The sequence below is a fragment of the Crotalus tigris genome, unplaced genomic scaffold (genome assembly GCF_016545835.1).
Source record: "Crotalus tigris isolate CLP2741 ecotype Arizona unplaced genomic scaffold, ASM1654583v1 scf7180000024432.2438137, whole genome shotgun sequence".
Lineage (NCBI taxonomy): Eukaryota > Metazoa > Chordata > Lepidosauria > Squamata > Viperidae > Crotalus > Crotalus tigris.
Window position 1 is genome coordinate 1822501 of NW_024100599.1, and position 22766 is coordinate 1845266.

General features: G+C 36.1%; 1 protein-coding gene across 12 annotated transcripts in view; it reads left to right on the forward strand.

Moving 5' to 3' along the window:
* Positions 1 to 22766, forward strand: part of FOXP1 (forkhead box P1) — a 666111-nt gene that overhangs the window by 400955 nt on the left and 242390 nt on the right. For 11 of the 12 annotated variants that reach the window (XM_039330816.1, XM_039330828.1, XM_039330827.1 and 8 more), the window contains one exon: positions 3680 to 3861. In XM_039330816.1, the coding sequence (XP_039186750.1) occupies positions 3691 to 3861 (171 nt within the window). In that variant the 5' untranslated portion in view covers positions 3680 to 3690. Of the gene's footprint in view, positions 1 to 3679; positions 3862 to 22766 lie in introns of those variants that run through there. The other variant, XM_039330826.1, reaches the window with a different exon arrangement.

Below are 22766 nucleotides of genomic sequence, written 5' to 3' on the forward strand. Positions count from 1 at the left end.
CATTGCCAGGTTTTATTATTATCTGCTTTCCCAGCTATTTTTTTCATGTATTGGCCATGTAATGCTTTGTCTTCCCATGCCTCTATTCTGTTCTTCATTTGGTCTTTCTTGTAGGCCAGTTTGGTCTCTCCAGTGGTTAGTAAGCCTTCCTGATATACTAATTTCAGTGCATCTTCATCATTGTTCTTCAGATATTCTTCCAAAGCCATTTTTTCTTCTTCAACCATCTGATGTACTTGTATCATTCCACGCCCACCTATTTGCCTTGGTAGATAAAGTCTATCAATGCCACTGCGTGGATGAAGGGCATGATTCATTGTCATTATTTTTCCGGTCTGCCTATCCATTGCTTTTAGTTCTGCTTGAGTCCAGTCCACTATTCCAGCTGTGTACCTAATGACTGGGATTGCCCAGGTGTTGATTGCCTTTATGGTATTTCCTCCTTTGAGTTTGGATTTTAAGATCTTCTTCACTCTCTTGATGTATTCACCTCTAATCTTTTTCTTGACTTCATTGTGCTTGATGTTGTCAGCTTGAAGGATACCCAAGTATTTGTAGTATTCTTCCTCATCCAGACTCTTAATGTTATTTTCGTGGGGCATCTTGATTCCTTCAGTTTTCACTATTTTTCCTTGTTTGATAGTAAGTGTGGCACATTTGTCCACGCCAAACTCCATTACAATATCTTGGCTATATATACGGACAGTGTTGAGCAGCGATTCTATTTCAGATGATGTTTTTCCATACAGCTTCAGATCATCCATATAAAGGAGGTGGGATAGTCTGGCAGATGTTTTTGATGTTTGATAGCCATGTCCTGAGTTATTCAGTATTGTTGACAGAGGAAATTATTATTATTATTATCATTATTATTATTATTTCTGAACACATTTTGTACTATTGGAGACAGCTCTAACAAAAATGATTGTTAATGATAGGATGGGGACAGTATACAGTTCAAACCAATAGTTAATGCTTAGTTATCATTCAGTAATTGCTTGTTGCAGAAGAAAAAGGGAAGGGGAGAATCCAAAAAGTGTTTGATTATGTTGTTGTGGCTGTCATCTTGAGTTTTTTTAGCCTCTAGAACACTCCCCGCTTTCTGTCTACTTCTACCTTCGTAGAAACTAGATGTCTGAGAAGTGATAACATGACCTGTGGGAATCCCAGTGTTGGGATTCAAATACATGAACAACTGGTTCTCTGTGTGGATGCCACTTCCAGAATTCCGTTCTGGGCCTGGGCAACAAAAAATTAGCTACCGGTTCAGCCGAACTGGTACAAACTGGCTGAATTCCACCACTGTGTGGGGCCCTTGGTGCTGTCTGAGCTTAGTTGTTTTTGGAAGATGTTTCATTACCAAACTAAATAACATTGGTCCCTTTTAGCACTAATGTTGTTACCTAGTTGGGTAATGAAATGTCTGCAAGAAAACAACCAATCTCAGAGAGCACAAAAGAACCCTTAGTTCAACCCAGAGCTACAAATATTGTCTTCTAGTAATGACCTGACCATGGCTAACACTGTGGCTACTACCCATTGGTTAGCCAAATGAGGGTTATTTTAAAATGAAGAGTAAATTTTTGGATCATGACTAACAGATTTATTATTATTAAATTTATATGCTTGCCCATCTCACTATCCAAAGCAATTTTGGGTAGCTTTTTTCTGGCAGAGATAGTTAAATATTTCTTTACTACGTAATGCTATTAAATAATTTGCTTTAGATGAATTTTTGTATTTTTTTCATAGAAATAGAAATATTCTGCATAAATTTATGTTTAAATTAAACATTCTTAAATGATTGGGCAACCTCTTTAAGGACATTTATTCTGCTTGATATAAATGATTGATCAACCAAATTAATTTATATCTTCTTGACTTGGTCAAACATAATTTAACTGTTCGAGAATAAAACTTGTTTTTACCTGTTAGTTTGAATCATTCAGGAAGATGAAAAAAGGAGATATTGCTTTGAATTCCCTGAAAAAGATTTATTGTATCAGAATTTATAGTTCAGAATTTAAATTTTTGCAAACATAAATATAACAAAACATATGTTTGATGGGAAAATCCTATGCCAAGAAGCGATTTCAATTAAAAATAATCCATTCTTTCTTATTCTTTGACAACCAAGACGTGCAACCAAGAAAAACATCAATTCTTTCTTTCACATCCTGTTCATTCTCTAACATATTTATTTTTGTCAGAGCAATGAGAGCAATTAGTCAAATTTGCCTTATCTCAAAAACATAAGTGTAATATGATTTCATTAATATTTGGATAGGAGACCCATCAGAAATCCAGAGCTGTAGACCACATTTTGAAATCAAAATATCTGAGAAAAAGACAGTGGCAAATCATTTCTCTACTGTTGCCAAGAAAAGAAAATTTAATTTGAGTAAAATGTTACTTTATACCTGTATTTTACCTGTACCCACAATTGTTAGCAATTTCACAAATGTTTTCCCTCTACCAACTTTTTTTTTTTTTAAAATTAAAACTGTTTTTATAGTACCAGACGTAATTCACTTTGGGGTGAAACTTGCATTACATTATATAAAGATTTTACAGTTGTACATTCACATGTCTTGTTACGGTGTAGCCTTGGATGAATAAATATTCTGTTTTTGTGGACAGTCTGATGAGAAGGGTGGGAGGAGGACTGTGATTGCTTACCTAAAGAGCACTCACATATACTTCAATTGTTATTATTGAAATTCCTCATTTGTATTTTTCTTCCCTAGCTGGACATTTTGGTAGTCTTATGTGAAGAGAAAAACAATATACACACATAAATATATTTTCTAAAAAAACATAATTATAATTTAAATTATAAGCTATTTTGTGTTTTTGAGTAACGTGGAAATTCCAGAACGTAATTCAAGAGTTCATAAATCTGTTGAATACACCATGCCTTGAAAATTGTCAGTGGATCCCTTACTGATTGTACGGAGTTGCATCTATAGAGGTCCCTTGCTTTTATTTTACTGGTCTTGAGGGAACAACTAGAGAGGTATCTATACTGTGGTTATCTAGGAAGTTAGTTAAGTTAGTAACACAGTTGTTAAGTGAATCTAGCTTCTCCATCAACTTTCTTTGTCAAAAGGTTGCAAAAGGGGATCATGTGACCCCAGGACACTGCAACTGTCATAAATATGAGTCAGTTCCCAAGCATCTGAATTTTGATCACGTGACCATTGGCATGCTACAACGGTCATAAGTGTGAAAAATGGTCATAAGTCACTTTGTTCAATCCCATTGTAACGTCGAACGATCGCTAAATGAGCTATTATAAGTCAACTACCTGTATTTAAAAAAATGAAGCATAATATACTATTAAAACGGTCTTACACAATTCAAGTAAAATATTGAAGTATTATTAAAGCAACTGAATTGTAAATCCTAATGTATTTGTGATTGTGCCTCTGCGCCTGATTTCACTCTGACAGAAAAGGAACTTGTTGAACAAATATTGCCATGTTTAGATCAATAATACATTTTTAAAATGTTGCAAAATTGCCAATAGATCAATGTAACTCGTGCCTGAACTAATAATGAAAATATAAATCATTTGAAGAGAGGGAGCAAATATTTTTAATTGTACTAAGCTGTAAAGCAAGTGAAGTGTTTTACCAACTACTTTATTTTTTTTCTTTCTTCCATTAAATTATTACAGGTTTTTGAGTCATGATGCAAGAATCTGGAACTGAGACAAAAAGTAACGGTTCAGCCCTTCAGAATGGAGCAAGCACTGTCAACTCCCTACTAGATTGCACCCTACGCGAAGTAAGACCCAACGGAGAGACACCTTCGGTGGAAATTAGTGCTGCGGATTTTGCCCATCTTCAGCAACAGCAGGTACTGTAAAATATACTACTAATATTTTACCAACTTTGAAAGATTCTTGTATACAGAAATAAAGGTTGATGGATTTTTTCACATCATAAAAATGCCGTGGTATTTTCTAGCAAATAAATACTTTAAAGCATGCATTTATATGATATTAGTTGATTGGCATTCTGCAGAAGTAAAGCATAACCTTAAAGAGAAGGAACTGTATCATATCAACTCCTGCGCTACCAACATTTCACTGGTAGAAATAAGCCTAAGTAGATTTCTTCGCTTTAATAGTGAACCGAATATCTCTGGTATAAGAAGCACTAAACCAGCAGCCCCCAATCGCCGGAGACCGGTTCTGTGGAGAGAGGTTTTTCTGCAGACCAGAGGGAGCCTGGTTTCACGCGCTCTTTGCGTCCCTTGCATGAGCAGGTGGGGCTTCGCTCGTTTGTGCAGTCCGGTTTCTGACATGCCGCAGATTAGTGTGGGTCTGCAACCCAGGTATTGGGACTCCTGCACTAACTACGAGGCTTGAGTAAGATAGCATGACTGATAATTTCATAAATCTTCATTAATAATACAGGTGTTCCAGATGTGTTCTTATTTTCCCCCAAAGTGTAGCATTGATTATAGAAAAAGGAAATTATTGCAATTTGAATTGTGTAATCATTCAGTATTGATAATCAGGTGCTCTTTACTTTGCTAATGGAGGAGGTGGTTTCCTCTAAGAGTACAACAGGATGCCTACTTTAATCCTCATGAGTAAGCATTTGTATTTATTGATTTCCAACAATTAAATTACGTTTATTGCTAGATATTCCATTTATTTTCTGTGTTAGTCCTTGACTGAACAAAACAGTTTTGAGTATGAATTATTTGAATACTTGCTTGTATGAGAAGAATAGGTCAGGCTAACAGCAGTATCATTGCAAGTTTAACACAGAGACACTTAATTTTAAAAATTCTGTTGAATAGTACTGGCACTGCATAACATGGGAATATATATATAATATGTAGTATCTGTGAAAAGATGCAAATGTTAATTCTACTTAAAAAAAAAACCTTGGTCTGGAGTTTGGAATAGTCTTGAAGACTTTGACAGCTGTGGAGTCATTTTAGTGTGCATGATGATCTTGTCAGCAGATTGTTGTGTGGTAGAAAAAAAAGCTATGACAAACTTGTTTTTTTTTCCCTGGAAAAAAACATTTTAACATAAATCCCCTACATTTAGAGGCTTGAGTTTTTCATGATACTAAATTCAATGTACAGTTGTTTTCTTCTTGTAGATTTTTTTTTAGGTGAGAATGCAATCATTAAAAATATCACAAGCATGCTGAATTCCTTTCTGCAGTAGTCACACAAAACCACGGATAACATTTCAATAAGTGCAGGCCACAGTAGAGTAAACAGTTGCACTGAAATTTAATTCCTGTTGACTTTTCCGTCATTCTTGGCCAGGGGCACATTCTGAATTGTACTGCAAAGACAACAGGGGTTACAGCTTTGATTAATCTAGGGCACTGGAAGAGAATTAGAAGAGTAAAATATGTTGGAAGTATTCAGGACACCAAAGCTTTTTTTTCTAAGAGGCTTGTGATCAAAATAAACTAACTCATATATAATTATACAGCTCTGCTTTTCAGTTTGTTATTTTCCCATCTTTTTTTCTGGTGTTATTTTGCTTATATGTAGCATCCTACAACATTAAAGTACAAAGCCCTACTTACTCCCTTTTAGATAAACAATGTTATAAGCACAAAAAAGGGAATAAGAAGTAGTTAGCCAAAGCAATTAAAAGAAAGAAAAAGGGGGAAAAAAGAAACATAGCATAATCTAGTTTACAACAGCACCATTAACTATACCTATCTTGTACTTTTTTTAAAAAAATATTATTTTTACAAATAACCCGAGGTTGCAAATATATCCAACCCATCTTTCTCTTTTCTCTCTATTTTCCCCACAACAACAACCCTGTGAGATGGTTTAGGTTGAGAAAGTTTGATTGGCTCAAAGTCACCCAGCTGGCTTTCATGGCTAAGGTGAGACTTGAGCTCATGGTCTCTCGTTTTCTAGCCTGGTGACATTTAGACCAAACTGGCTGTCGTTACCGTGGCAAGCCATTGTTGCTCCTGCTCCATCCATACACCACTTCATATATTGTCTTTTATTCTTTAAACTTCTCAACTCTCCCTTGTTCAGAATCTCATCAGTTCCAACCACCATGAGTTTCTTGGTTCACCCCCTCTTGACCTATTCACTCTCCCTTTATATATTTGTTTTGTGATTTGATCCTCATTTGTTCTCTCTACATCACCAACCTGCTCAATATACTTCTTTCATACAAGATCATTCACTTTTGTATTCACATTCATCCAGAACCCATTCACTCCTGACCCCATCGTTTCTTGTTTTGCCACACACAGTTCTTAAGTACCCATTCCTATTGCATTCAATCTCCTGACATAGCTATCTCTCACATCCAGTAACAAACTGTACAAAACCTCATTAACATACATAGCCACTTTCACTTACTTTGAAAAATATTCATGCAGCAGACCACATACTATACACAACACACACCCATTGCCCTACTCCTTTCAGTATTAAACCATTCACCAAGGATATAATTCATTGTTCTGCATGTTTTAATTTCATTATATAGGTAGTCCTTGACTTACAACTACAATTGAGCCAAAAAATGCTATTGCTAAGTGAGACAGTTAAGTGAGTTTTGCCCCATTTTACAAATCTTTCTTGCCGCAGTTGTTAAGTGAATCAGTGCAGTTGATCACTCAGTCAATCAGAATAGAGCTGGAAGGGACCTTGGAGGTCTTCTAGTACAAACCCCTGCTCAAGCAGGAGATCCTAAACGCTTTCAGACAACTTCTGAAGACAAGCTGTACACTGGTTAATTGTGTTGATTGTTAGGAAGTTTCTCTTTAGTTCTAGGTTGCTTCTCTCCTTGATTAGTTTGCATCCATTGTTTCTTGTCTTGCCTTCTGGTGCTTTGGAAAATAAGTTGACCCCCATCTTCTTTGTGGCAGCCCCTCAAATACTGGAACACTGCTATCATGTCATTCCTAGTCCTTCTTTTCTCTAGACTGGCCATACTCAATTCCTGCAACCGGTCTTCATATATTTTAGTCTTTAAGCCCTTAATCATCTTAGTTGCTGTTCTTTGCATTTTTTCCAAAGTCTCAACATCTTTTTTGTAATGTGGTGACCAAAACTGGATGCCATACTCCAGGTGTGGTCTTATTAAGGCTTTATAAAGCAGTACTAATACTTCACGAGATTTTGATTCTATGCCTCTGTTTATACAACCAAGGATTGTGTTAGCTTTTTTTGGCTGCTGCCGCACACTGCTGGCTCATGTAAGTAATCGTCCAGTAGGACTCCAAGGTCCCTTTCACAGTTACTGTTTTTGAGCCAGGTTTGTTTCTGTACTTGTACCTTTGGTTTTCCTGCCTAAGTGTAAAACTTTGCTTTTCTCCACATTAAATTTCATGTTGTTGGATAGAGCCCATTGTTCAAGTCTGTCAAGATCTTTTTGGATCCTGAGCTTGTCTTCTGGGGTGTTGGCTATTCCTGCTAGCTTAGTGTCATCTGCAAATTTGATGAGTTCCCCTTCTATTCGCTCATCTAAGTCATTTATGAAGATATTGAAGAGTATTGAGCCTAAGACAGAACCTTGCAGTACCCCACTGTTCACTTCCCTCCATGTAGATATAGTACCATTAAGGGCTACTTGTTGAGTACAGTTTGTCAGCCAGTTACAAATCCATCTGGTGGTGATGTTATCTATCCCACATTTTTCTAGTTTAGCAAGAAGTAGATTGTGGTCTACTTTGTCAAATGCCTTGGTGAAGTCCAAGTATACTATGTCCACATCATTTCGCATCCTTCCGGGGTAGGTAAAATGAGGACCCAGATTGTTGGGGGCAATGTAAATATATATATACATTGCTTACTGGTGTACACCGCTTAGAGAGTGCTTGCACTTAAAGCGGTATATAAGTCTCATAAATAAATAAATAAATAAAATCTATTTTAACAAACCTGTGCTGGCTACTAGTTACAACTTTATTTGTTTGTAGATGTTCACAGATCTGGGTTTTTTCCAGTATTTTAAGTTAGTTACACAGTTGTAAAGTGAATTTGGTTTCCCCATTGGCTTTGTTTGCCAGAAGGTCTCAAAGATCACAAGTCCCTACACTGCAACCATCATAAATAAGAGCCAGTTGACAAATGTCTGAACTTTGGATCATGTGACCATGGGGATACGGCAATGGTCATATGTGTGAAAAAACAGTCATAGCTCACTTTTTTCAGTGCCCTTGTAACTTTGAACAAACTGTTATAAGTTGAGGACTATCTGGATGTGGTTTTATCACATTCAGCAACTAATCTTCAAGTCCACATTTGTGCAAAACATTTTGTATTTCAAGCCTATTTACTGTATCATTTTTTCTCCAAATAATAGAATAGAATAGAACAGAACAGAACAGAATCAGAAAGGGACCTTGGAAGTCTTCTAGTCCAGTCCCCTGCTCAAGCAGGAGAACCTATACCATCTCAGACAAGTGACTGTCTAGCCTCTTCTTAAAAATCTCCAGTGATGGAGAGCCCACGATTTCTGGGGACAAGCTGTTCCACTGGTTAATTGTCCTCACTGTTAGGAAGTTTCTCCTTAATTCCAGGTTGCTTTTCTCTTTGGTCAGTTTCCAACCATTGTTTCTTGTCTTGCCCTCTGGTGCTTTGCTGATTAATGTGACCGCCTCTTCTTTGTGGCAGCCCCTCAAATACTGGAATACTGCTATCATGTCTCCCCTATTTCTTTTTTTCTTTAGACTAGCCAAACCCAAGTTCTGCAGCCATTCTTCTTATATTTTAGTCTCCAGGCCTTTGATCATCTTAGTTGCTGTTCTCTGGATTTTTTCCAAACTCTCAACATCTTTTTTGTGATATGGTGACCAAAATTGGCTGCAGTATTCCAAGTGTGGTCTTACTAGGATTTTATAAAGCGGTACTAATACCTCGCGTGATCTTGATTCTATGCCTCTGTTTATACAACCCAGGATTGTATAAACTGGTTCATGGTTAAGTGATCTTCCATTAGGACTCCAAGGTCCCTCTCGCAGTTACTGTTTTTAAGCCAGGTCTTTCTCAATCTGTACTTGTACCTTTGATTTTAGTGAACAAGCAATAAAAGTCCCTTCTTATTTTTACACATTTCTTGCTAATTTGCTGAAGGAAAAATATCAGGCCTACATCTTCCCATCTGGCATAAAATTGTACTTCCCTTCCCAATTTTGGAATATTGTTACTTCTTATATTACTTCATACAGAATTCTATCGCTTCTGAGGTCCATTTAACAAACTAATCTCCCAAAGATTTTTGTGCTCTCTCTTGCCATAATTCTCTTTACATAGGGAAAAGTATAGTATAGCATTCTTCCAGTCGTTGGGCGCAGATTGAGTCTTCACCATACATTGAACAAGTAGCAAGAATCTATATTTTAACATTGCTCCAAAACCACCATGCATTTTCATGGCATTTGTGACTTTCTTTCCATTGATTTTTTTCTTAAATACTAGCATTTATAGATTTATCTCCCTGAGTCTTTCTGCCCATCCCACCACATCAGATAGGATGGGCTCATTCCAGGTCCCTTTGTTTAAATGTTGTCAAGGGGCAAAGGCGGCTCGCCTTCTCCATAGCTGTGCTGCCCTGTGGATCCTCCGAGTTCTTAACTCCTCCAGCTCACTGGAAGGTCTTGAAGGCATGGCTTTTCCCACAAGCTTTGGGATAGAATGAAGATGAAGCCCAATAATACAGAACATTGATGTGCGAGACAATGTGCCCCAAGGTTGAAGGAGATTTTATTGCAACTGTTTTGATTTTATTGTTTTTATTTTCATCATCATGAGGCAGGCCAAGCTGAAAAATCAATGCCACGTAGGTCAGGACTACTTCATTGTAACAGCTGTGATAACAAAATTTTGAAGTCTGAATTGCATTGCCCCGCCCACCCCATCACTTATCGATGTATGAACTGGGCAGGGTTTGTCTAAGACATCTCATATTAGAGGTAGTCCTCGATTTATGGCCACAATTGAGCCCAACATTTCTGTTGCTAAGTGAAACATTTGTTAAGTGAATTTTGCCCCATTTTACAACCTTTCTTGCCACAGTTGTCAAGTGAATCACTGCAGTTGTTAAGTTAGTAACACGGTTGTTAAGTGAATCTGGCTTCCCCCATTGACTTTGCTTGTCAGAAGGTGGCAAAAGAAGATTTACATGACACTCCAGGACACAGCAACCATTATAAATATGAGTCAGTTGCTGAATGCCTGAATTTGGATTGGGTGACCATGGGGATGCTACAGTGGTTGTAAGTGTGAAAAATGATCATAAGTCACTTTTTTCTGTGATGGTGTAACTTTGAACAGTCACTAAATGAACTGTTGTAAGTTGAGGACTACCTGCATTTTCTTGGAACAAACTCAGGCTCTGCTTATCTGACCATTGCCTTGGTAGCAGCTCTTTTCCTGTTTTCATGGACATTCCCTATGGCCTCTACAATTAATTTGTAGAGTTGCAGTTTAGAATAAGACTCCCTTTAAAATAAATAAAACACTCCTACCAACGTGCCTTCACTTCAGTTTCATCACAGATCAGTTAATCATTTTTACTTCTAATTCTATTCACTCTGAGGTTTTTTTTTTTTGTCTCGAAGGTGCTTTTTCAAGGTGCAACTGGACTTTCTTGTTTTCCTTTGAAGATTTTTTTTTTTTTATTAAAAGTTTTATAAATTTTACAAAAAAGAAAAAAGAATACAAAACAAGAGACAACATATACAAAAAAATAAAACTAAACAATACATATATAGAAAAAAAAAAACCCCCCCACCCCTCCCAAAAACCCCCCCCTCCCTTCCCCCCCCCTGAGCTTCCCAGAGCAGAATATAGGCTTAAAAAGTAAAAATAAAAATTAAATTAAGAACTTTATATTTATATATATAAAAAAATTATCTATAATATATATAAAAATAAAACTTATGAAAAAACTATATAATATTTTTGTATACCCAATCTAAATTGTATAAATTTTATCCATTTGTCCCAAACAGCAAGAAACTTCTCTTGCGTTTGTTGCTTTAAGAAAGCCGAAATCTTTGCCATTTCCGCCAGATAAGCTACTTTAAGAAACCATTCCTGCAATGTAGGCAAGGATTCCTTCTTCCAATATTGTCCTACTAACAGCCTAGCGGCTGTAATCAAATTTAACATCAATACAACCTCCTTTGTATCACAATCTGTAACAATACCTAACAAAAATAATTGCGGAGTAAATTTTACCCTCCTTCTAAAAATTCTCTGGATATTCCACCATACTTTGATCCAAAATGCTTTTATCTCTCTGCATGACCACCAAATATGATAATAGGAAGCCTCCTTATAACCACATCTCCAACATTTGGGTTGCACGTCAGGGTACATATAAGACATTTTTTGTGGATCAAGGTGCCATCTATAAAACATTTTATAAAAATTCTCCCTTAAATTCTGTGCTTGTGTAAATTTGACATTTCTCACCCAAATTTTTTCCCAGGTGTCCAATGAAACTGGCTCACCAAAATTCTGCGCCCATCTTATCATACAATCTTTAATTAGTTCCGTTTCTGAATCCAATTCAACTAAAACCGCATAAATTCTCTTAATGTGGGTTTGTCTTGAATCCTTCACTTGCTTAATAAGATTTTCATCTTCTCTAAGAAAACCCACCTTACAATCCATCTTCCATCTGTCTAATAATTGCCTATATTGGAACCAAGAATAAATAAAGTTTTCTTGTGCTAACTCTTCCCTTGATTTTAATTGCCAGTTTTGTCCATCCCATTTGAGTAACTGTCTGTAGGACACCATATCCATTTTAACCCCTCTTTTTATTGCTTCTATCGCATGCCAAGGTATAGCCCATAATGGTACTTTGAAATCACTTTTATAATATTTTCTCCAAATCCTAAGTAAAGAGATTCTTAAGATATGAGATTTAAAAGTCCAATCCATTTTTTTATTGAATATTAAATAGGCATGCCACCCATAAAGTAAGTCCCATCCCTCTAGATAAAGTATCTCAGAGTTTGTCAAATTTACCCAATCACTGATTAGTGTTAAAACCACCGCATCATAATATAATTTCAAATTTGGTACCTTAAGTCCACCCCTCTCACGGAAGTCTTGCATAATTTTAAACTTAACCCTTGGCTTTTTCCCTGCCCAGATAAATTTATTAAGACCCTTCTGCCACTCATTTAAATTAATCTCATTTTTCAAAATTGGTAACATTTGAAACAGAAAAAGAAACTTGGGTAAAATATTCATTTTTATCACTGCAATTCTTCCCATGAGGGATAATTGCAACTTTTCCCAGTTCTTCAAGTCCTTCTGTACCCTGACCCACAACCTTTCATAATTATTTTTAAATAATTTTACATTAGAAACAGACAACATCACCCCCAAATATTTTACCTTATTAACAATCTCAAAACCCGTCAGGTTAGTCAAAGTCTGCTTCTCCTGACTAGACATATTTTTAGGTAAAATTTTGGTCTTATTTACATTAATCTTGAAACCCGAGACCAAGCCATAATGATGAATCAACTGTAATAAGTTTACTACAGAATAATCAGGTTGCGACAAAGTAACAACCAAGTCATCCGCAAAAGCTCTTAACTTATATTCTTTTTTATTAACATATATTCCTTTAATTTCCTGAGACTCTCGAATTTTAATCAATAATATTTCCAATGTTAAAACAAACAACAATGGCGATAAAGGACACCCCTGTCTAGTACCTTTCTCTATTGTGAAAACCTCCGACAAACCTCCATTAACAATAAGTTGTGCTGTTTGTTTTTGATATATTACCTTAAGGGCTTGTAATATGTTTTCACCAAAATTCATTTCTTCCATTACTCTTAGCATAAAATGCCAATTCAATTGGTCAAATGCTTTTTCAGCATCTAAAAATATGAGCCCTGCAGGAACTTGGTTGTTCTTATCTAAGTATTCTAATAGATTAATAATTTGTCTGACATTATTTTTCATGTACCTTCCAGTTATGAACCCAGATTGATCTTTATGCACAAGGTGATGCACAACCCTCATAAGCCTATTTACTAAGATTTTTACAAATATCTTGTAATCCACATTTAAAAGAGATATAGGCCTATAATTTTTTGGTAAAGTAAGATCTTGATCCTCCTTTGGAATCAATGATATAAAGCACTACGCCATGAAGGAGGAATCTCTAAACCCTGTAAGATACCATTAAAAAGATCATTTAATGGTTGGATCATCTCCTCCATTAAAGCTTTATAATAAACAGCTGTTAACCCATCCGTACCCGGTGCTTTCCCTAGTTTCAATTGTTGAATTGCTGAGGCAATTTCCTCCTTAGTAATTAAGCCATTAATTTCATATTTCTGATCCTCAGTCAATTTAGGAAAACTTGCCTCAGCTAAATATTTATTTATATCTAACAATTGTACATTAGTAGATTTATATAAGTTTTGATAATAATCCAAAAAAGATTTTTTAATTAATTCCTTCTGAGAAACTAGTTTACCCTTGTAATTTATTTTCTCTATTATTCTCTGTCTCTGTTTCTTTCTTAATTGATAAGCCAACCATCTCCCCGGCTTATTAGCATTACAAAATGTATTTTGTTTCATAAATAATAAGTTGGTTGCAGCTTGATCTGCTATCAACATATTAAATTGTGACCTTAATAACTTTACAGATTCTTTAGTACTTTCATCAGAAGGATTTAGAATCAAAGCCCTTTCTTTTAATTTAATTTCATCCTCAAGTTCTCTACGTTTCTGAATCTGATTTCGCTTATAAGAATTATTCATTTTTATCAAAACACCGCGCATAAATGCTTTACCTGCATCCCATACCATTGACATTGAAGTCCCCTTGTACATATTCAAAGCAAAATAGTCCTTTAAAGACTCCTTTAATTTTTGAACATTCTTCTCTTGTCTAAACAAATTTTCATTAACTCTCCAGGATCTTCTTTCCTCTTTCTCTTGAATCAGCTCCATCCAAACTGGACTATGATCCGTCAGTGATCTAGGAAAAATCTTTACATTCTTTACTTTATTATACAAGTCCGTGGTAATCAAGAAAAAGTCAATTCTTGAAAAAGATTGGTGTCTATCAGAAAAAAAAGTAAAGTCTCTCTCCTCTTGGTTACGTTCCCGCCAATAATCCCTTAATTCCCAGTCTTCTTTCATATCAAAAAAGGCTTTAGGTAGCCTTGCTTGTTTGAGAAAAGGAGAGGAACCTTTCTTGTCCCTTTGTGTATCTAGGACACCATTCCAATCACCCATTAATACCACTGATCTATAATCAAACAATGTTATTTTTTGATGTAACTGCTTATAAAATTGTTCCTGTTGTTGATTTGGAGCGTAAAGTCCAACTATAAGTATTTTCTTACCATAAATACCAAGTTCAATCATCACATATCTCCCCTGGGGATCTGATTCTACCAGACAAGCTGGTAGGTTTTGTTTAACATATATAACAACTCCCCCTTTCTTCCCAGGAGCAGAAGATATAAAATGAGATCCCAAACGAGCATTAACTAAATATTTCTGATCTTTAAGTAAAATATGAGTTTCCTGTAAGCAAATAACATCATTAGTATGTTGCTTCAAATAATAAAAGATTTTTTTGCGTTTCTGAGGAGAATTCAATCCATTAACATTCCAGGTCAAAAACTTTGCCATCTCCCTTGGCACGCAGCCTGGAGAAGACACCATCAAACTCTGAAAGAGCTGCGTGTGTTGCATAACTCTTGGGTCTTGCTCCTCCCACCGGCGGTGATGCACTTCCAGGAGAACTCTCTTTAGGCTCTTTTTTACGTTGCTCCTTCTCTTTACGCTTATAGGCTGCACGGGTCATCCTCTGCTCTTTAACCTCCGTCTGGCGTTGCTTTACAGCTTCTATCATCCCAGCGGAAACCAAATCTAATGCCTCAGATTGCTGCTCAACTTCCTTGCCACTCAAAGATTTCCGACCAGATGAAGTTGAGCCTGCACCCAGGACCGAAGTATAAAAGTCTCTAGCTTTATCAACTGTGTTCAATCTGTAGCGTGTCCCAGCATGGCTCAAAACAATACCCATCGGAATTTCCCATCTAAATGGCATCGATCTAGCTTTAAGCTCATTGGTTAAAAAAGCAAAGTCTTTCCTGCTTCTTAAAATTTTGGATGGGATTTCCTTTAGAATGATGACATCTTGGGCAGCAATCTGAAATCTTTTATTGTAAAAAGCTTGTATAATCTCATTCCGCAGGGACTTCTTTGTAAAATAAATCACCACATCTCTAGGCAAGTTCTTCTGCTTAGCAATCCAGGAGTTGAGCCTATAAATTTTTTCCACTTCTCTCTGTAATTCTCCTTTATCCATATCCAAGGCCAGCGCCAGATCAGTAAGGACCACCTCCACCAGATCTTGATTCACATCTTCCTTGAGGCCTCTGATCCTCAGAGCATACTCCATTTGTCTGTACTGAAACATCAAAATATCTTCTTGTGAGGAGTCCACCTTCCTTTCCACATCTTGAATTTTGTCATCCAAAGAGTCAACTTTGTCTTCCACTTCCTCAAGCCTTGCATCGAGCTTAACCACCACAGTAGCCAAACCTGAAACAGCTGCCAGTATATCTTGTCGTAATTCATTATTGTTTTCTTGCAATTTAGTCTTTATCCCCGTTATCTCTTCTTTGAGATCAGATTTAATTTCTGATTTAATCTGTGAGACAAATTGATTCATTTCCTCTCTCATTTGAACTACAATCTCTCCCATTATGCCTCTAACCTCTTGTGCTGAAAGTCCAGATAGAGGAGGGGAGGGTGGTGGCTGAGCCGGTGGTACATGTTTAGATTGTTGTTGTAGCTGTGCAGTGGAAGTTATAGGAGAAGAAATAACCTTAGATATTGAGGAAGGCTGCTGCCTCTTTGAAGCCATTTTAAAAAGCACAATTGTCACTTCCCTTTCCCCTCCAGCCAGGAAGGGAGAAGGGAAAAAAAAAAGAAAAATTTTTTTAAAAAGAGACAAACTATAGTCCTTGAAAGTCCAGAGTTAATCCAAAAAATAAAAAAATAAAAGAGCAAACAATTCAAAAGAAAAAATTCTAAACCAAAAACAAAAGTAAAGGCAAAAACCAATCCTTAAAAAGGGAAAGTAAAACAAAAGAGAAAGGAAAAAAAAACTCCGACACTTTCAAAGCGCCATCTTAAATCCTTTCACTAATATAACAACAAAAAAAAAGGGAGGAATAATAGTAGAAATCAAAAAATAAAAAAATTAAACACCTAAATTATAACAAAAAATCCTTTAAACTGCTCCGTCCGTTTAAAAATTACTCACCAGAATGCTATAAACACGGAGATAGAAGCGGCGGTTTCTTTTGCTTCCTAGGAAGCAAAAACAGCTGGGAGGCGGAGATCAGCAGGAGCTCCGAGGGAACACTCCTTTCACCCCTCTAGAAACAAATCCAGAGGGGGTTCAGGGGTTCTACCTCTATCCCTGCACTCTCTGTCCCTTCCCTTTGCCCGGGAAGGGATTTCCGAGCCGCGGGCCAGCTGATGCACGCTGCGCTCCGCGGCTCTGACACTTCCCCAGCTGGACGGCTAAAAGCTAGCTGCCATCGCCGTCGCCTCAGACCGGAAGCTCTTTCGCCTTTGAAGATTTTTCACCTTCTCGTCCAAGAAGCTTCTTCAGCTCTGACTCTGAGCTGAAGAAGCTTCTTGGATGAGAAGCGAAAAATCTTCAAAGAAAAACAAGAAAGTCCAGTTGCCTCTTGAAAAAGCACCTTTGAGACAACCATGACATGGATGACTGAGAACCTCCATAGACATCTAAGGGTTTTTGTTCGGCTCTCGCTCTCCACTTGATAAATAATTTTTATCTCCCTCAATATCACTTTGCCTTACTTTTTTTTTTGCCCACATTTGTTTACAACTCTCTGTTTCTGTCTGCGCGCATATGATATGATATCTCTCATCCTCATTTTTTGAAGCAGTCATATGCAGTTGTTTTTCTAATCTATACCAATTTGCACTTTAGCTATCATTTTCAAACTTCTTAAAGTTCCTCAACAATTGACTCAAGAGGTTAAAGTTTAGTTGCTACTGTAGAAGTAATGTTGTATTTCAGAGGGGAAAAATTAATTGGGATTTTTCCTATCTTTGCCAGATTATGCTATTTTCTGTATATGCTAGAAACAAAAATGTACAGCTGTGATGAAATGCTAGTTACGAAAAATGAATACATAAGTGTTTTTAGTTCTCCCTCCCGAGTCGGTATTTTATGAAAATCAGTTGTAATTTTGCAAATCTGCCTGCTATTTTCTTTTATCATAGCATTTTTCTTAGGTAACACACGGTTTGGTAGATCAAACAACATATTCATATTATAGCCATCTACATCTGAATTTTTATTGTGCTTTTTAAAGTAGAGTAAGAACTAAAAAAGCCTCAGACCCCATATCATCATGCTTTGGGTGTTGTGGTTTCCAGATCTTCTAAGTAACATTCTGTAAATTAAAAAAAAAGTTGTTTTCAAAAACTAATGCAAGCATACCACACAGCATATTGTTTAGTTGTTTCTCCCTATACAACATATGCTCTCAGGTCACCTAACAGAATGCTTGATATAAAATACTCATTCAATAAATCTGAATGGCTGTTAAGTAAAACTGCTGTTTCCTGACAGCATTACAATATAAATTCTTTTTGACAACTGTATTGCATTGCCTGATGTATGTGAAAAAGATGCCTCGCTGCTGTATAAAGAACCATGATGAGTGTTTTGGTGTTTGCTTTGTGAAGTCACATGTAGGAGATCTCTGCCTTGCCAGAATGAGTTTTAGACATGTTTTAACACTTTAGACACTGCATTCATGTTCCCCCTTTCCACTTGAATAGAGATGAATACTTTAGAACACTTAGTTATTGTCCAAGAATCATCTAAGCTGCGGCTAAGCATGATGATTCCAGCCACTTGTGCTTCTACTCTGCAGTCTTCTATTGAGCATAAGCCAAATAAATAAGCTACTTCTATTATTTGTTGCCATGTAGAGTTAATAACATGGTGGAACTCCCTTTCAGGGAGGTACAGTTGACTGTGCAATAAAGCCTGTTATGTTCAGTCAAGCTTGTAATGATCTTAACTTTTATATTGCTCTTCAGTTTTAAAGTTTAATGTCATTCTTAACTTTTATTACATGGGTTTCTTCCCCCTTATGTTTCTTGTTTATATAAATTATTAGTAATGCTGTTGTTATAATTATTAGTATTATTGTTGTTATACTGTTAGTATTATTGTTATAACTACTACTATTGCTACTTGTAGAAATTAAAATTTATAAACCTAATGAATAAAGATCCTGCCAGGAAATATTTACTGAATTTCAAATGTAGACATAAAATACACATTCTCATTTAGAGGTAAGTTAAACACCCTTTGCAAGGAGAAGTAAACGTTATAGGTTTTACCTCTCTTTGCAAGGATGTTTAACTTACCTCTACTTGAGAATGTATATCATTAACTTGCTTACTTAATTCAGCATTTCACCATTTTAGTCATTCCCTGAAGCTGAAATAGAAGCTTAGCAAAATGAAGTTAAATCTCAAAAAAGTCACCTTTAAAAATGTACAGTTCAGGAGGTAACTCCCAGAGAAGAAAATACTACATAAATTTAACAATTTTTGTGGATTTCTTCAGAAGAAAAGTCTGAATGATTATAGGAAGTATCAGTTTCATCCAAATCCTTTGAATGAAGCCATATTTGGAAAGGCACTTTTTTAAAATGATCATAATTTTATACTGACAAAGATACAGGGTTATCTGTGAGGAAGACTTACAAACAAGGTAGGGTTGGCTTTTAATTTAGGATGGGTCATGTGTTAAGCTTTAAGTTTAGACTACTTTAAAAGTTCAGAATTTTGTTGGGTTTTTAAAAAGAGACCATAACATCAGACTAGTAAATAACATCAAGTCACAATCAGAATGATACAACCTCTTGTATTCAAGGTGGATTCTATTTGCAACCCCTACCTTTAAATGCTGTCCCATTCTCAGAGGATTCAGCTAATATAATATAAATTTCCCCTAACTGAAATGTGATGTAGCTTAATAGCTGAACCACAAACACCTTTGTACTTTCCGTGAGGTTTTCTAATCTAATTGGACAAGCAGCCGTTAGTGGAAGCTATAAAAGCTGAAAAGGGTTATGCCCATATCTTTTGAGTATGAGAAGAAGCCCTTATGACCAGAACAACAAGATAAAAAAATTTGAACACAAGAGAGTTAGGCATCTCTGCAAGTTGAGAAAGAGGATAAGAAGGCAAGGGAAATCAATACTTCCTGTCTTCTGCTAATAAATAGCATTGCTTTAAAGTAAATATCATCATAGTGCTTTTTCCTTTTAAAAGTTATTAAGATTAAAAAGGCAGCAGGAGATTGTGGATTATCTGGAGCATTGCGCTGAGTATCATATAATTGACTTTCTGAATGCTAGACAAAAATTGAGTGTGTATTCAGTATAATGAGCAGCCACCCCTCTTGAAAAAAAAAGTTTATTCTTTTGAGGCCAAAATCATTAAAAAGAGAAGCTGAGAAAAGCAGATTTCTAAACCTAAGCTTCAGACTTAGGAGAAGGAAATTTCTATGTCTAATACTGAATGGAATTGAAAAGATTGAACAAATAAATAAGTAAATAAATAAAAATGGCAGAGGGGGGAAGAGTGTACCATTGTGAAGAAATGTGAAATTATTCCTTAAATAGGATGTAGTCTTACAAGATGAAGAGCAGTCTCTCTCTAGAGGCTAGGGTTCTCATGTGATTTTCGTGTCATTTCATTAATTAGAAATATGGACAGAGTTTGTGATGTACAAGCTCTATAGTACCAATATAGGAGAATATTTGTAGCTCAAGGTTGAAATGAGGGATCCTTGGATATCTCTAAGCTTAGTTGTTTGCTAATACTGATAATGTTAGCCAATGAAACGACTGTAAGAAAACAAAGCTCAGAGAGCTCTAAGGACCCCTCAAACTCTATACCAGTGGTTCTCAACCTGTGGGTCGGGACCCCATTTGGGGTCAAACGACCATTTCACGGGGGTCGCCAAACAACGCAGTCCACCATTTTTTCCCCCTTTTCCTTAGCTGTGCTACTCCCTTTTATTCTATTGGCTTTTGAAAGCCAATAAAATAGACTCTCTTGAATAGAGTCTAATTCTATTGGCTTTCAAAAGCCAATAGGAATTGTCCAGGCTGTCTCTGCCCTGCTGAGCCCGCCAAAATCCCATTCTGCAAACGGTGCTGCACCAGTTGAGTAGTCTTCGACTTACGACCTGTTGAGTAGTCCTCGACTTACGACCGGTTGGGGGTCGCGGCATTAAAAAGGTTGAGAACCACTGCTCTATACTCTATACTGTACACTGCTCAGAGTTCCTCCTTGAGAAAAGTGGATCCTCCAGAAAGAAATAAATATAAATATAAATAGTAACTTGTAATCTGGTACAAAACAGTTGCTATTACACAGGTAGAGAGCCTCATGGGTGGTATTGAGATAGAGTCAGCATTCGTGTTCAGGAAAGTTGTTGGAAGAAATTTTCCTGAAATATTGCTTGTTCAGAGTGCTGAGGTATCCATCCATATGAGCAAGTAGTATCAGAAAACACTTTCAGATTCACTAAGCAACAGGAATGCTTGAATTGTGCTTGACTATAAGCAGAATATATGAATTACTGGTATGATATGATTTCCCAAAAAATCAAATACAATTTTAGGCTACATCAATTTTGATATAGTTTCCAAATCACTGGAAACAATATTTTCACTTTTTCTGCATTTGTCAGTTTCTAATTTCAGTGTTGTATTTAATTATGAATAATGCATTTTAAGACAGATTAGGGAGGAAGTGTAAAGAGTAATGAATGGATTGGAAGCAAAGTCTTGTGAACTTGGGAATGTGTTTAGCCTTGGTAGAAGGTGACAAAGGAGAAAGATGAGAACTTATTTCTAGGACATAAATGAATGTCATGCAGAAAAAGCTCAAAAAAGCTCTCTGCTGGTTGAAAGTTTAAAAAACAAGCAAATGTCCCAGTATTAATAGTACTAACTATAATCAATAATCAATCAATAATCAAAGGAGGTGATTCTCTTCATGCAGTATGTTTAAGCAAAAGCTATATTTATTCCATCCGTTGAGGGTGGTTTATTTTAGATTCTTCTAAGATAAACAGTTTGAAGGCAACTGAAAATACATATGCTTGCATGTATGTGTGTGTGTGTGTATGTGTGTGTATATGTATATAGACATGTATGTATGTGTGTATGTATGTGTGTGTATGTGTGTGTATATGTATATAGACATATATTTATATATATACATATATATTTCAGCTGGATTGATTTAATATTGTGTGTATTAATAACTGTAGCATTTTCCACGTAAGAGAGGAGAATTGAAAGACTTTAGTTTAAAATAAATGTTTATGTCCATTGAGGGAACATAAAGAGTGAATCTGTACCCCTTCTTGAAACAGATTTTGTCTGAAGAACAGAAGAAAAACATTGGAGTTTTCAAAGATGGCATGTTTGTTTATTAGCCTTGAAGAATATTTTTCTTTGCTGACTGGGAATAGGTGACATGACTGTTATCCCAGAAGCAATTTAGAATATGTTATCATCTACCTGAGTGATAGATTCAAGCTGTTTTTGAGTTAGAAAATCAAATTAAGGGAATGTATTAAAATACACCTAATTTCCTTTATACAGACTAAGGATAATGTTCTTGATAACTTAAATGATTGTACCTTAAAATTATAGGTTCAGAAAATGATTGCAGATAAGAAACCATGAGCTTAATCTTCAGAAAGCCTCAATACATAATGGGAATGTTATTGATATAATAAAAAATACAGGTAGTCCTCAATTTATGACAACAAGCCCCAGATTTCTGGCATTTATTAAGTGAATTCTGTACCATTTACCACCTTTCTTGCCATAGCTGTTAAGTGAATCACTGTAGTTGTTAAGTTAGTAACACGGTTATTAAGTGAATCTGGCTTCCTCATTGACTTCGCTTGCCAGAAAGTTACAAAAAGGGATCACATGACCCCAGGAAGCTGCAACTGTCATAAATGTGAATCAGGTGTCAAGCATCTAAATTTTGATCACGTGACCATGGGGATGCTGCAACTGTCATAAATGTGAAAACCGGTCATAAATCCCTTTTCTCAGTATCATTGTAACTTTGAACGGTCACTAAATGAACTGTTTTAGGTTGAAGACTACCTGTACTGTCAAATTTATATAGTTGTGGAAACAGTGTTGAGGCAGACCACTCTAATCATATTTACCTCAAAAAAACGAAAACTTTACAAATATGAGAAACTTGGTAGAAAAAAAATAAAAGAAACTGAAAAGGGTAAAATCTTTCTAGAATGCTTTGGATTCATGGTTGAAACTTACTACAGGTAGTCCTTGACTTATGATCAAACACCAACAGCCAAAAATGTCTGTTGCTAAGTGAGACAGTTGTGAAGAGAATTTTGCTCCGTTTTTCAATCTTTCTTGCCACAGAAGCTATGAATGCTCCAACACTGGAGGTTTTTAAGAAGAGATTGGACAGCCATTTGTCTGAAATGGTATAGGGTTTCCTGCCTGAGAAGGGATTGGAGAGCAGAGATTGGATTAGATGACCTCCAAGGTCCCTTCCAACTTTATTATTATTATTATCTCACAGTTGTTAAGTGAATCACTGCAGTAGTTAAGTTAGTAACACAGTTGTTAAGTGAATCTGACTTTCCCACTGGCTTTGCTTTTCAAAAGG